This window comes from Camelus bactrianus, chromosome 6 (genome assembly GCF_048773025.1).
Source record: "Camelus bactrianus isolate YW-2024 breed Bactrian camel chromosome 6, ASM4877302v1, whole genome shotgun sequence".
NCBI lineage: Eukaryota > Metazoa > Chordata > Mammalia > Artiodactyla > Camelidae > Camelus > Camelus bactrianus.
In genome coordinates this window covers 90,507,377-90,522,722 of record NC_133544.1, presented here as the reverse complement: position 1 = coordinate 90,522,722, position 15,346 = coordinate 90,507,377, and the positions used below count along the sequence as shown (strand labels likewise).

The 15,346-nt window shown below is 41.6% G+C and overlaps 1 protein-coding gene across 8 annotated transcripts in view; it reads left to right on the top strand.

Moving 5' to 3' along the window:
• Nucleotides 1-15,346, top strand: part of MAP2K5 (mitogen-activated protein kinase kinase 5) — a 235,746-nt gene that overhangs the window by 132,334 nt on the left and 88,066 nt on the right. For all 8 annotated transcript variants that reach the window (XM_045517039.2, XM_045517034.2, XM_045517029.2 and 5 more), the window contains exon 16: nucleotides 4,512-4,583. In XM_045517039.2, the coding sequence (XP_045372995.1) occupies nucleotides 4,512-4,583 (72 nt within the window). The remainder of the gene's footprint in view (nucleotides 1-4,511; nucleotides 4,584-15,346) is intronic.

Sequence of the window (15,346 nt, the reverse complement as noted above, 5' to 3'; positions counted from 1 at the left end):
AAATTAAGAAACCTTTTGTAGATACCTGTCTTTTGGGATCAGGAGGACAATCTAAATAACTCTTCTCATCTCTTGAACATTTTTTTCTACCTAGACTATTCCTATTCTTGGAAGTTATCTTTACCCAGAACAAAACCTATGCAGATTACATGATCCAACTTAGTTGGCCAAGCTCATGCAATGGTGATGGTGAGGATTGAAAGGAGGCCAATATTTACCAAGCATTCCCATGTGGCATGTACTGAATCGAGCATATTACATGGATTCATTTAATGTTCACACAACTCCATTAAGTTTTTTAATTTATTATTATTATTATCATCATCATCATCATCATCATCATCATCATCATCATCATCATCTTCATTTTACAGATGAGGAAACCAAAGGCAAAGTAACTTTAGTCCAGAGTCTCAGAGCTGACCAAGTAGTGACAGTCAAGATTTAATTAGGGTACCAGCTTCTAGTTTCTGGTAGTAGGTTATTTGAACCAACTCTTCTGTTGAAAAACCAACTCTTCTGTTGAAAATGCTAAATAAAATACTTTTAAAGCCATCTCAAGTGCACTGAGGAGCTAAAGAGTGGGATTCCCAGGACATTTTTCAGATGGAGTCCTACAATAGAGGGGAGAGCAGAACGTCAGAGCAACAGAGCTGCCTGTTCCTGAGGACGTTTGCCCGTCCCGCAGCTGTGAATGATGTGGGGGCCCCCTGACGGCAGAGGGTCTCGGAGGAGGTCTTCCCCATGTCACACTGGAAGGTTGAAGGGTTCCCTTGGCCATGCACCCCGGGTGCAAGGGCAAACCAGAGTTAGAGCTGCTCTTCCTCCCCCATCCCAGGAGCAGAAGAGAAGGCTTTTCAGAGCCAAGTAGAGCAGCTGGAGAAAAAGGAAAAGAGGAAAATTTGTGGCCATAGACTAACTCTGGCACAGATTTGCACCCTGGGTATTTATATACGTGACCTGACTTCGAAAAGGAGCTTCATGCTGAGGACATCATTTGAGGTGGGCACATCCACCCAAGGCTTCAGAGAACCTCTCCAAATTTTTTTTTCCAAGACCAGAAACTAACAAGCAGTTGAAGAAAACCGAGCACACAGGGAAACAGAGCAACGTGAAGAGGAACCAGCAGAACAGGAGCTGTGCACAGACTTCAGATCACAAATTTTCAAAGTGACAGAGTAGATTTGAGAAAATCCCAAATAAAACTACCAGATAAAAATAAAATAAACTCAGCATATTGAGCAACTCAGCATACTGAACAGAGCAGAAGAGAGAATTAGTGAACTGGAAAATAGTCTTTAGTTAGAGCATTCTGACTCCAGAACCCTTGTTTAACCAGTATGATCTTACTGGCTTTGTGACATATGTTTGTGATATATGTTTTGATTACATACTAACCTAAAGTATTTGTGCTTACTTTGTTAATTTTCTGAGTAGCCTAACCCTGAGCAGAAATTCCTTTATAGGATGAGATAAGAGATGTATCTTGGTGTCTTCCTGCTTGTGACAAGTAAACCCTAGGGGGTGAGCACTGCGTCACAGCAGTAATCTCATTTTCTTAGCTTGTTGTAAGAATATTTCTCCAGTGAGAAGCTGTCAGAATCTTGTCCTTAAGGAGTGCTTCTGTCAGCTCCTATCTGTGACCATTATCACTTTTGCTATTTTTTTCTTTTTAAGTTCAATTTTTCTATGCTCTTTTTGCAGATGACGGTTTCATTTGTTTCCATAGTTTGGGGGCGAATGTGATGATTGTATTTAATCTTATTGTTGGTCCTGCCAAAATATTTCGTATTAGGTTCCACTTTTGCTTATTTGTTTTTTTCTGTGCTCTGGATGGAGTGCTGTATATTGATAACTGTGAGCTAGTGGAATGAAGAAAAGGAGAGGGGACAGAAAGAAGAGACAGGGAGGAAGGCAGTATTTGGTCATTTCTTTGACAATTATAGAGGACTTTAGGATTTTCATGTTTGCTGGAAGTTCTTGATGGACGTGAATAGCAATCGTATGCGGGGCAGTTAGCATTAGAAGAACGCTCCGGGGAACTCAGTGATTAGTTCATGCTTAAAAGCAAATGCGCAGTAAACATGTATTGCGTCCCTTCAGTCAGCACACACTGACAGTGCACCGGCTGTGTGCCAGGCGTGGTACTGCGTGTGAGGTGAGTAGGACACTCTCTTTGCTTGGCCCTCGAATGGGGCCCATAGAAGAAACGTTCACAAAGCAGAGAAGAGGAAGGGAGATCATTGCCTCTGCAGGAAACAGAAATGTTTCGTGACTGTAGCTGAGTTTACCAGAAATTCACCCAAAGAAATTATTATTTGAAATGAAAATCCCCAGAGCCACCCCCAGAGATTCTGATACTGGGGGTTCATTTGTAATAAGCACCTCAGGCAGGTCTATGATGGCGAGTCCAAAGGCTGCATTTTGAGAAATACCAGATCAAGGGTAGCATGTGGCTCTTCTGACTCCCAGTTCTAGGGACTATTTGCTATACTGGAAAGAACCCTGACTTTGCAGTCAGACATGCCTGGATTATCTGAATAAAATATACGCTTAATGCTAACCCAGAGCTCTAGACTCTGGCAAGTCACTTAATCTTACTAAGCCTCAGTTTTGACATCTGTAAAATGAGGGCAGTAATATTTGTAAGATTGTTATGAAGTGTAGAGGATGCAAAGTATCTAGCCAAGTGTCCGGGACATACTAGGTGGTCATTAAATGATAGCTATTATTATCCTTTCGTAGTGGGTCCAAGTTAAACCTCTATGTGCCTCATTTTCCTTCTCTGTTAAATTGGGATGATGCCAGTACCAGTCTAATATGGGTGCTTCTGAGTCTGAAGTGAGATATGCATGAAGAGCACATAAAACAATGCCTGGCACATGGAGATTCTTCAGTAAACACACAGAGTGGTGATGTCATTGTTGTTGGTGGTGGTGGTGGTGGTGATGGGGACGACGGCATTACTCCTGTAACTGGCTGGCCAGTGCCACGTGACTACATCGTAGTCTATGGATCTAGCTAGAACTGGAGAATGGGTTCATTCATGTATGAACAAGGAACTTGAAAAGTGATGCTGTGGGGACTTAGAACACAAAAGGAAAAGTATTAGGGGATTGGAATGACCGTGTCTGTTAGCAGCTGGGAGAAATGGTCACATGACACATGGCCCTTGGGAAGAATTATTTTCAGTAGGAAAGGGGCTTTTACAAATTAAAGAAATAAATAAAGGAAAGGAAATAAGGCAGTCCATCCTGCTACCTCAGGGTAGGGCTTTGTGTAATTTCATGGAAAGTGGTCCCAGGAGAAGGCAGTAAATACACTGAGATAGCCTGGTCGGTGGGGGTGGGAAGCAGGTTACAAAGTTCAGGGTCCTAGCAAAGCCAACCACCCAAGATGTGGGACTGTGCCAACTCACCTGAGAGTATCTGGCCCCCATCTTCTACACCTCTGGTGTATCCCCTGCTGATGAGTTGGTGAATGTCTATTTCTTCTATCCACAGTGGACAGGGCCGACTCTGACCCCAGTTACTCTTAAGGGCTCTCATGGAAGCTTTTGAAGGATGATGGCTATGGCGGCTTCCAGGAACTGAAGGGATGGCACAAAGAACAGAATGCCATACAGGGGTCCAAGAGGTGTGGGTCATGGTCCTAGCCCTGCCCTGACTCACCCTGTAATCTTGAGCAACCACTCCATCTCAGCGAGACCTCAGTTTCTCTTGTTCATTTGTTCCTGTGCTCATTCAAAAGACTTCTAGGAAGTCCCCTACTGAATGCCAAATCCTGGAGGGTTGGAGAGACCAGGCAGCACCCACTTCAGTATGAAATTATTCCTGTTAAAGTAGAAAGTGTGCAGATAATTCCTGAACCAGGTATTTGCTAGATATCTTGAATGGAAGACCAAGAGTCCCCATTGGAACTTGCAGACTGCTCCTTGGTTCATATCAAAAGAAACCCTGATAAATGGAATAAAATGTTGAGTAGCAGGTGAATCTGGGGAAAGGAAATACGACGTTCTTTGTACTAGTCTTAATCTTTCAACTTCCCTGTAAGTTCAAAGTTATCTCCAAATAAAAAAAAAATCAGAAGCCCTAGTGATTCAGGCCCATCTCTTAAAATGCAAGTAAGTGATAATATTATATAACATGTAATTTGCCAGTGCACAACTAAGACCACTGGATTTGCTGGGAGAGGACCTCCCAAGTTCAAGTCTCAGCTCTTCTGCTAGCTTAGGACTTTGCCTAATTATTTCACTAATTTCAGCCTCTATTTTCTTCATCTGTAAATATAAAGATAACAGAGTTTCCCTCACGGTGCCTTTGAGGATTCAGTAAGATTATATCTATCTATATTACCTATACAGTGTCTATGTATCATATAAAATTGTTTTTATTTCCATAATAAGCTGTGTAGGCATTGAAGGCTCTCTGCCTTAGCTGAACTCATGTTGGTATATGTGTTGTCTGGAATAGCTTACATCAGCCTATAAGCTCCCTTCTGTTTTCTTCCAGCCTGAAAGAATTTCAGGGGAGCAGTATGGAATCCATTCTGATGTCTGGAGCTTAGGGATCTCTTTCATGGAGGTATGTTCTTGTTTGCAAATAGATGCTTCTCTGTATATCTGTACTAATACGTTCTATCAGGAAGAATGAAGATTTTGAAAAAAAAAAATTAAACCCCTGGTGTGTTATGTGTGTATGTAAACAGAGTTTAACTCAGTAGTCCTTATTTTAATGTCCTTGCAGGCTTGTGAACTGTCTGTTCTAAAGTGCTGTTTGTCACAAATCACCTGTATGCAACTTACCTGGAGTGCTTCTTAAAAATACAGATTCTCAGACTCCATCCGACACCAGTTAAATTCACATCTCTAAGAATCAGCATGATTAACATGCTCCCCATGTGATCCTTCTGCACGCTGAGTCTGGAGAACCTGTGTTTTAAAAGAGAAATTCCAGGAAAATTACATGTGGTAGCAGCCTTGTAGGAATGCATATGTAACTTCCAAAGGTGATTACTTTATTAAAGAGTACAGCCCTACTCATTTGGATGTATAAATTCTGTATGTTTGTTTAGAAAGGAAAAAAACCACCTTGTTCCAGTAGAATCACATCACGTGTTGGGGGACAGGGTGTGGTGTGATTAGGAGGAGGTTATGCACAGTTTAAAATCTTTCCTCTTTCTAGCTGTATTTAGAATGGACTTTATCTTAGAATGCTGCATGTAGCCCTACTCGAACTCTGTGCTGAGGTGTCTGTACAGTAATTATTGATCCAGAAGGAGATACATGGGATTTATATCAGAGGGACATCTAGCTCAGCATGAATTATGGTCAGATAAAGTCTGGATATTCACCAGTGCGTCAAGAACTGTATTTTGCATGCATTGATCAGATAAAGGAGGACTCTTTAAAAAGTAGACAGAACTCCTTAAATAAGATCATGGATAGAGTTGCAGTCACAATTTCATCATCTTTTTTTTTTTTTTGGTGAAGTACTTTTTCTGTGATTTTTGTAATGCATGAATGCAGTTGACTTTCTAAGGAAATATCTTCAGACTCAGTTCACCTGCCCTATAGAAAACAAAAATATTCAAAGTTTAATAAGCCATATTTCTCTGCTTCTTTATAAAAGGGAATCTAAGAGCAAACATAATAATGTACACATCAGTTGAGAAGTCAGCGGTAAAGGAGGAGAGATGCTCAGAACTGACTCTCCTGAAGGGCTTGTCCAGTTAGCCTGTTTCAGGGGGAAACTAGTGCTTTTGATTTGTGGAGCTCAAGTCTTGCTGTCACATAATTTCCCTTTGCCTATTTTAAATCATTGTCATTGAATGTATTTGATAAACAACCAGACAATACTACAAAATGTTTGTGAAGTTACATGGTGTAAAGATAAGAATCCTAGACTGGGAATGAAAGACCTGGATTGCAGTCCCAGCTGTGCTGCTGGTTTTCTGGGTGACCCTGGGCAAGCCACTGCCCCTCACTCTGGGCCTCAGTTTTTTCATCAGTAAAATAATAACCTCAAAGCCCCTTTCCAGACTAACATTCTGTGACTCTCTGCTCTTGTCTTTCTGTAACTTTCTGCAGCAGCTCTAGAATTGTGTGACTTAATGATACACCCAGCATGGCATCGTGGGCAGAGGCATGGCAGTACTGTGAGAGAGCATAAGTAATAGATTTAAGAGGTGGAGCACACATGCATGTTCACCATTCCTTCCTTCCACGTTCATTTCTTCATTCGTGTATTCAGCCCCTGCTGTGTCTCCTAGGTAGACAGGGGGATATAGTAATGGAGGAGACTCTGTTCTTGAGTCTTATGGAGTTGCCTTTGGCGAGGGGTGGGGCATGAAGAGAAGGACAGAGAACAGAAGGATAATGAGGTATATAATTTGTCAGGTGGTGGTAAGTCCTACAGAGAAAAATAAAGCAGATAAAGTAACCTTTGAGAAGAGTTGAATGATTTGAAACAAAGGGGTGGCCATCGGGCAACAGCAGATACAAAGGTGCTAAGCTGGAGTGTGTTTGGCATATTTAAGGAAAGCAGGGAGACAGGGGTGGCTGGAGTGGAATTAGCAAGGGAAATGGGAAAGATAGCCAAGGACCAGATCACATACCAGCTTGTAGGCCATGGTAAGGAATATGGCTGTTACTCTGAGAGGAAATCTTCTAAATTACATTTTCAAGAGGTAACCTAGTGCTCTGTGGAGCACAGACTATAGAGGGGCAATCATGGAAGCAGGGAGATCAGGTAAGATAGGAAGGTAGGTAGATGGATGGATAGAAGGTAGATAGATGCTTAATAAATAGAACGTATTTATATTGCATGTTGAAATGTATGTTTGCCAGAATTTTCCAGATGCTAGGGATACGAGGATTAATAAAAAGAGACGCTGTCCTATAGGGAGGGAGATTGCCAGTCCTGTAGGCAGGGAGATTGCCATGGATGTATTTGGGGTTTTGTTGATCATGTCCATATACCCTGGAGGTAAACTATTGAAGAACTGAAGAACACAGACTCATTGAATCTGTAAGACTGAGGAGGATTAAGGTGTAAGGAACTGTGTGAGAAGGTGTCCTCATTGAGTGTGCGACACCTGAATGCCAGAAGGAGCCTATTGGCTCATGCGGTGAAGTGGAGAGCGGACAAGGACCACCGGTCAGGAGTGAGGGCAGAGACGGGCTGGGTACTTTACAGTGGGTGACGAGGAGAAGGGTGTCACGTGAGAAGGAAGAGGAGGTGGCATTAGCAGATGCGAAGTGCAGTCTGATTATGATCATCAGGAAGGGTTGCTGGGCACCTCTTTGCAGTGCCCACCTAAACGCTTTCGAAAGGAGCTCTGTGATTGACGTCTCCGTGTTCTGGGAGCTTATGATTAACCAGAGAGGCAGGTGAGAACGAATGACCAAACACAGGTGGTGGACTGTGTCTTTAGAGAGTAGAGTAAGGCCCCAGCATGTGTGTTTTGCCAAATTCACTTGGGGTGCAGGGTAACAGAAAACATGTGCTAGGGAATGGGGAGTGGAGATTTTGAGTCCATAGATGAGAAATTGTGGGTGATTCAATAATAAGGAGAACCCCAAGATTTTTTTTTTTTAAGGAGCAGATCTGATGAGAATATTACCTGAAGAGATTGGGAATTTAGTCCCAAAAAGGCACATCAAGGCCAGTTTCTTCTTTGTTTTCACCACAGTATGCTTGGAATAGATGTGGTAAACCCTGTTTAAAGTCACTGTAGATTGAAAGAAGTGTGGCTCTCAGTAACACTGTAAAATTCTGAATAACAACCTGTGTTCTGAAACATAGTCCACGTCTTCAAAGAAGAATTGCTTCTCTTTTCTTTATCCTCACTTTTAAAAGCAAGATTCCCTTCCTCGTATGCACCCTGACGAGTAGAAACTTTCACTCATTCAATAATTATCAATGATTATGTAAGCACTTACTGTGTGCTGAGAAACGCTCACCTCTGGTAGAGGAGACAGACACCTGGAGCCCAGAACAGTGTGACAAAATCAAGAGTAAAGATGTTTATGAAGTAACCCGAGCTACAGAGGCTGGAGGTGAGGGGCAGGTTTCTCGAAGGAGCTGACAGCTGAGCCGGGTTGGTCTTGAAGGGAGCTGCCGCTGGGAGAAAGAAGGAGAAGATGGGGGAGCCCCCCCCCCCAGCACACTCTAAGGTGGATCTTTGTGAACACTTGGGGAGAGATCCGGTGTCTAAGTATGCGAGGCCTACCTGTTTGTGTGCTTACCTTCCTCAAAGTGTTTTCCATCAGTCAGTGTATCCCCCAGGCTGGTAAAGAAACAAGTAGGCCAAAAAAATGTAGGAAACAGAGCAAAGGAATTGTCCTGAAATTACACAAGAATCAAATAGAGACAGAATGGGCATTAGAGTTTTCTATCCCTTCTACCTCTACCTAGCACCCCCCACCCCCAAATTCCATAAAATCCCTGAACTTGGGTGATGCAGGAGTCAGAAATGTGCCTTTATTGCTTTCAACTCCTAAAATAACAAGGTTCACCCTTGCTTGCCTCCTTCACACTGCCCCTTCCCTTGTCACTGTGCTGTCACAGTTCCCATGGGGAGTCGTTACAAGGCCTCTCGCCACACTCCTTCATAAAAGATAATGCTACACGCCACTAAAATGTGCCATTAAAAAGTCACAGACAGGTACATTCGTGCCTTAAGCAAAGAATCTTTAATATGACTGTTTTATACAGGGCTAGAACGGCCCCGCCTCCTCTCGGTTCAGCATCCCTCTGTTGTGGGATAAAGCGGGTCTCTTCCAGGATTTTGTCAGCTGTGTGGAGTACTTGGAGTTGGCAGAAGTAACATAAAGATGGACATTACCCTTAAGAAGGGGGAAAAAATGGTATTATTCAGCTTAACCAGAGCACAGCACTTTTACTAAAAGTGGAAATTTTGGCCCCTTTCTAAGTTTTTCGGTTCTGGTTTTCAACTCAAGATCTTTAAATGTGTTGTAGTTCTCCTCACGCAGATTAGTTATAGCACAGAATAAAGGTCATTGCCATATAGGGGTTTGTGTGGGCTCACTTCATAATGGGGCAAGGAACCCATGTGGAATTAATTGCACTTCTTCCTTGAACCTCCGTGACAAGAATCAGTGTGGAAATGCAAAAAAAAGAAGAGAAGAAAAAAGAAGTGAGGCCCACTGACCAGAGTAGGACAAACTGGAAAGATTAATCCTACCCCAGAATATTTGTTCTGAGAGGGGAGGTATATATAGCTCAGTGGTAGAGTGATTGCTTAGTGTGCCCGAGGTCCTGGGTTCAATCCCCAGTACCTCCACTAGTAAGTAAATAAATAAATCTAATTACCTTCCGCCACAAAAAGGAAACAAAGAACAAAATTAAAAAAAAAAAAAAAGAATATTTGACCCTTTTTCAAAGTTCGTGCTGATTCAGTTGACTGGGTGATTTTTAGGACTATTCACCCTGGTGGCTGCTCTGCAGGATTTCAGGGCTAAACTTTAAAATGAAAATGAACGTGGACATAATAAGGGCTTCGGTTTCACCAAGTTTGATGCTTTTAATTCCTAGGGGTAGGGAATACCTAAAACGTTCCAGGGCAGAATTTCTTAATTTCGCAGCGTGCGCAGTGCATCTCTCTTGTCCCACACGACGAGCAGCTTGAGGAGAGGGTCCCACTGCTGTTTTCCACGAATTAGTTGCTCCATTCATATTCTCATGTCATTCAAGTCGCAACATAAATCTGTAGGAGGGAAGTAAACAGTCATATTTGGAAACGCTGGATTTTTAGGTTGGGCCTAACTGGGTCAAAAAATAAGTCAACACACGCCCTCCTCTAGCCTTGCATTGTCAGCCCGAGGACGATGCCCACACATCTGAAAAGGCACCACATCAGTCCTGCGCGCTCCTTCTCGCTGAGCGTGCTCTCCGCGTACACGTTCTGGTTTGTGATTCTCTTTGGCAGGCTATTATAAAAGCCTTATTAAGGCTAGTGGTGAATAATCTGACAGCCTTTTCCGTGGGAGTCAGACTGAAAGCCCCATCTTCAGAGCGTGCATTTTGCTCTTTTCACTCGGGTTCTCGCTCTTCCCGCCTTTGTTTGCCCCCTCTCTCCACCGGTCTCTTGGGTCCAAGGCATAGAACAATCTGGCTCAATGTGCTTGGTTAATTGGAGTGTCATTGAGCCCTCTGAGACCCCTCTTCACTGTTTTACTGAAGTGGCTTGAATGATGTGCTGAATGATGAAAGCAAGGTCCAGGGCTCAGAAAACTGTCTCCAGATAGGTGAAGAACACATCAGGGGAGTCACGCAAGGTCACTGTCATCAAAGGAGCACCACCTTCTGAAGATTTTATGGATTCTTTTGTTTTGACAGAGTTAAAGTTTTTCTTGTGAGTTTGAGAATTACCTTTACGAAGTTAAAAATATGCAAGGAATACTATGTTCTTCACTCTCCATGGAATATCATTTTTCTTTTCTTCCCAAGATACAATTTAAATACCCATCCTTTATGACACCAGCTCTGATCTCTCCAGCTGAAAGTAACGTCTTCTTCTTTTGACCTTCATCTACATCTTCCTTGTGGCATGTGCATTTTTCATTTCGTATTATAATAATTTATAGACATGTCATAGTTCCTTATGACGGGATTTAAATCTGATTCTCTCATAATCTCCTCCACCCTCTAGCACAGTTTCACTGCCCTATTGGGTACTCAAGAAATCTTTTTGCCTCAAGTTTTTCATCCTTCTGTAATGGTTTTAAAGCAGGTTCTGAAAACAAAGATCAGCGTTAAAGTTTGTTGGAGCTTTTACCATGAGTGCTCACAAACATTTGCTGAATAGATCACAGATGTGAAAAAGAGCTTCCTGTTTGCCAAAGTATCAGCCCTAAGTTCAAATTCCACCTCTGCCAGTATAAACTATAGATCTAAGGTGAGTCACTTAATCTCTCTGAGCCTCAGTTTCCTGTTTTTAGATGGGAGCTCTACTTCAGAGTTTCTGGAAAGGTCACAGTGAGAAAGTTAAGCCATTAATCCCCTCTCTTTAAGAGGAATTACCTTTCAAAATGTTTGTATTTGGTTCGAAAAGCCTGCTAATTTGGTTAAAGCATGGAGTGCATGCATTAGTTTCCTCTCTCACCTCAAAATCCACTGAAAATACCTGTAAAGGGATTTTTTAAGGCTTATTATCATAGAGAAAGGGAAAGGAGACAGCAGCACCCAGATTTTAGATGTGGGAAAGCAGTAAACAGCTTAGCAGAACCGAGTACTGAAATCCTAAGCCAGGGGTAAAGAAAGAACGCAGCACCTGATTTCCTATGAACTACCTGAAGGCTCAGGAATTGGTGGAACCAGGTATCTGGAACTAGGAGTGAAGGAGGGACCAGAGATGAGAATTGTTTTAAAGTCTATATGAGAAACAGTTCAATGGAATACTACTCAGCCATAAAAATGGTAAAATAATGCCATTTGCAGCAACATGGATGGCCCTGGGGAATGTCATTCTAAGTGAAGTAAGCCAGAAAGAGAAAGAAAAATACCATATGATATCACTCATATCTGGAATCTGAAAAAAAAAAAAACAGACAAATTAACTTATATATAAAACAGAAACAGACTTACAGACATAGAATACAGACTTGTGGTTGCCGGGGGGAGGGGGGTGAGAAGGGATAAACTGGGAGTTTGAGATTTGCAGATACTGACTGGTATATATAAAATGGATAAACAAGTTTAAACTGTATAGCACAGGGAACTATATTCAATGTCTTGTAGTAGCTCACAGTGAAAAATAATATGAAAATGAATATATGTATATTCATATATGACTGAAGCATTGTGCTGTACATGAGAAATTGACACAACATTGTAAACTGACTATAACTCAATAAGAAAATAAATAAATAAATAAATAAATAAATAAATAAATAAATAAATAAATAAATAAAGTCTGTATGAGAAACAGTTAAGCTGTTTGACCCACAGACAATCGCCCCTCCCCAACCCTAACACAAGACTGAGTAAAGGATTTTTCTCTTGAGAATAATAAGTGATACCTGACACTGTAGAGGGCTGGGTCCCATTACTGAGAGCAGAGGCATTAAGTGAAAGTTAGATTCTAAATGTGGAGACTCCCAGCCATCTTACCACACCATGTTCTTGCAACACCGACAGCCAGGATTACCTTTCGGGCAGGATATTTGGAAGACTTTCTCTAGGGAAACCTGACCAAGAGGTCTTAGAGATCCAGGCATTGGGAGTTCTCCAAGGAAACAGTCAGCTAGGTCATGTTACTTCAGTCTACAGGCTCCACCCACAAGCGCAGAGTTTCCACTCAGATTTGTAGTTGCCTTACTCTTAGCAAAACATTTGAGGAAAGCATTAAGGTAAAAACCGAAACCTAAAATAACTGAAAAAAGCAACTTGGAGGGTTGGAAGCTATGCAGGAGAGAAAAATTCAAATGAATTCTAATATTCTCAGAAGGATAAGAGAAAAGACTGCATCTAGGAAACAAGAGCAGGCTTTCGGTATTCTAGGTTTTTAATAAACTTTCATTTAACAGTAACAACCCCGTAAAATTACTTTGAGAAGTAAGCTTCTCTTTGATACAACATCTGTGTGTTGGGTGTTTACCAGGCAGCAAGAATTATGAAGCATTACCTAGAACTGGTTCTTGCCTCTAAATATACTGACGAACCTATCACCCCTGTCCCTACAAAAAGAAACAACAACAACAAAGCAGAGACGCAGCTGTCTCTGGTGGGCCTACACCTGCAGCTTTGTTGGCCTTTCTAGCCCTTGGTGATTAGGAACCTGGTCTCAGGGTGACGGATGGCTCTGGGATGCCCTATGAGCAGCTGCTGTCCGCTTCTTTGGACCATAAAAACTTGGCGTTTGGTGTGCTTCACTCGACTAGTGATTTTTTTTTCTCCTCTTCTTTTTTATAATTATTGTCAACAACTTGAGTGAAAGTTGAATCTTATTAAAATATATTCAGTCTGCTGCTCCATCTTGTGAAATACTTCACCTGTTGATCAGAAGTTTTTGCTGAAACCCCTCAGGAGGCAGAAGGATCAAGGCTGAATGGTCCAAAGACAAAGGGAATTTCAGCGGAAGACTGTATAGGAAGGTGGGTAGGGGTGTGGTTTTGGAATCCTTGTCGTGGGCCTCCTTCCCTTCCATTGAAGAATATTGAGGGGAAAAAAGAGCATGTAACAGTTCCTGTCCCTCATTCCCCTGCTCGCACTCCCCTTCCTCTAATTCTGTCTTAACTTGATTTTTTCATTGTCATTTTTTTTCCATCTAAAGTTTTATATAATTTACTGCAAAAAGAAGCTGTTAAAATGACCTTTGGCAGATGATGGATTGACTAGTTCAGTCCTTTGCAAGGTCTGTGAAGGGGTCCAGCTGTCTCGGATCACCATGCCTAAATGTGCATTTCCAAGGTTGTCAGTGACTGTGGTGAATGTGAAACTGGCAGACAAAGTGAAGTGCTCCCCCACTGAATGAGGCATTGTTGGGCTTGCTTTGTGCTCAGAGCTGCCGTGAACAGCCATGAGATCGACAAAACGAGATGAAACAGGTGTTAGCAGTCCCAGCTAAGCATTTTATTATTTTGATGGATTTCAGACTGACTTTAAAGGTTTTCCAGCCGCACATATCCAAATCATGTGTACACACAAACTTACACACTTTGGACTTTAAAAAAATATTAACTCACCAAAGTCTTTTTTTTTTTTTTTTTTGCTTATTTATTTATTGATTGATTGAAGTAGAGTCAGTTTACAATGTTGTGTCAATTTCTGGTGTACAGCACAATGCTCCAGTTATACATGAACTTATATAGATTTGTTTTCATATTCTTTTTCACCATAGGCTACTACAAGATATTGAATATAGTTACCTGTGCTATACAGTATGAATTTGTTTATCTATTTTATATATATTAGTTAGTATCTACAAATCTCAAACTCCCAATTTATTCCTTCCCACCCCCTTCCCCACCCCAGGTAACCATAAGTTTGTTTTCTGTCTGTGAGTCTGTTTCTGTTTTGTAAATAAGTTCGTTTGTCTTTTTCTTTTTAACAAAGTCTTGATATAAAGAATGAAGAAATAAAGAGAAGACAAGGCAGGCATTTGGCAACCGGTATTCAGGTGTTTGAAGGATCATCCGTAAAGAGAAGGCAAGATGCTGCTTTATGACTGGCAGGCTGAACTTTCTGAGGCTAACAATAATCGAAAAAGCCGAAAATCCCATGGTTTTCTTTTCAGTATAAGGAAGAATTTTTTAATGGATGGGTTCCTGCTCCCTTCCTACTCAACCATTGAGTCATCCCTTGATGGGTAAAAATGCCCTGTCCCTGGGGGCATTTAAGTAGTGACTGAACGCTTGTCTCAGGGATTTTTTTAAAGAAATACTTTGTAGAAGAGACAGGTATAGGGTTAGACAAGATGCGGTCATCTATTCATTCAGTCATGTAGCAAATTTTCATTGAGTACCCATTATGTGGCCAACACTGTGCTAGTTACTAGGGACATCGCTGGGAATGAAAGTGACAAAACCCCTGCTTTCATGGAGCCTACGTAACAAAGACGGGTGCTTGATAATAGGAACTATTTGGACGGAAATAAACAGCATCATATGATGGGGGTAACTGAGTGTTGTGGGGTTATGTCTGAGTTGAGATCTAAAAGATAAGAGGATAAATCAATAAAAAATGTTATAAATAAATAAATAAATGATAAGAGGGGGCCAGTGTCCTAGTGACCTCTGTCAACTCTAAAATTCTATGAGGGTGATCATTTGTGGACCCACTGCTGTTGCCTTCAAGATATCCTGTAGTTAAAAACCACTGCTCACAGAGTTCTAGCAGCAGCCAGGTCCTGTGACCTGGACTTTAAAAGTCCACTCAAAGGCAGGAGGGTATAGCTCAGGTGGTAGAGTGCATGGTTAGCATGCAGGAGGTCCTGGGTTCGATCCCCAGTACCTCCTCTAAAAATAAAATAAATAAATAAACCTAATTACCACCACCCCCCAAAAAAAACTAAAAAAAAATTAAAAATCCACTCGAAGAGCCTACAGATCATATTACATACTTTGATTATGAACTGAATGGTAACACCTTTAACCTTTTTCAGCATTTATTTAGAAAAATCTTTTACACACCTTAACTTGTATTTAGAGAATAGTATGTTATAAATAGAAGAGAGACATTAGAACTTGTTAAAAGCAGATCCCTCCTCTTGCCAGTGAGGAAGCTCGAGTCCAGAGACAGGCGGGAGTGTGCCCACAGACAAGCATGCAGCTAGGACTGTGCAGAAGGGGACTGGCATGTGATAAAGGGAAGTGTAGTGCTTT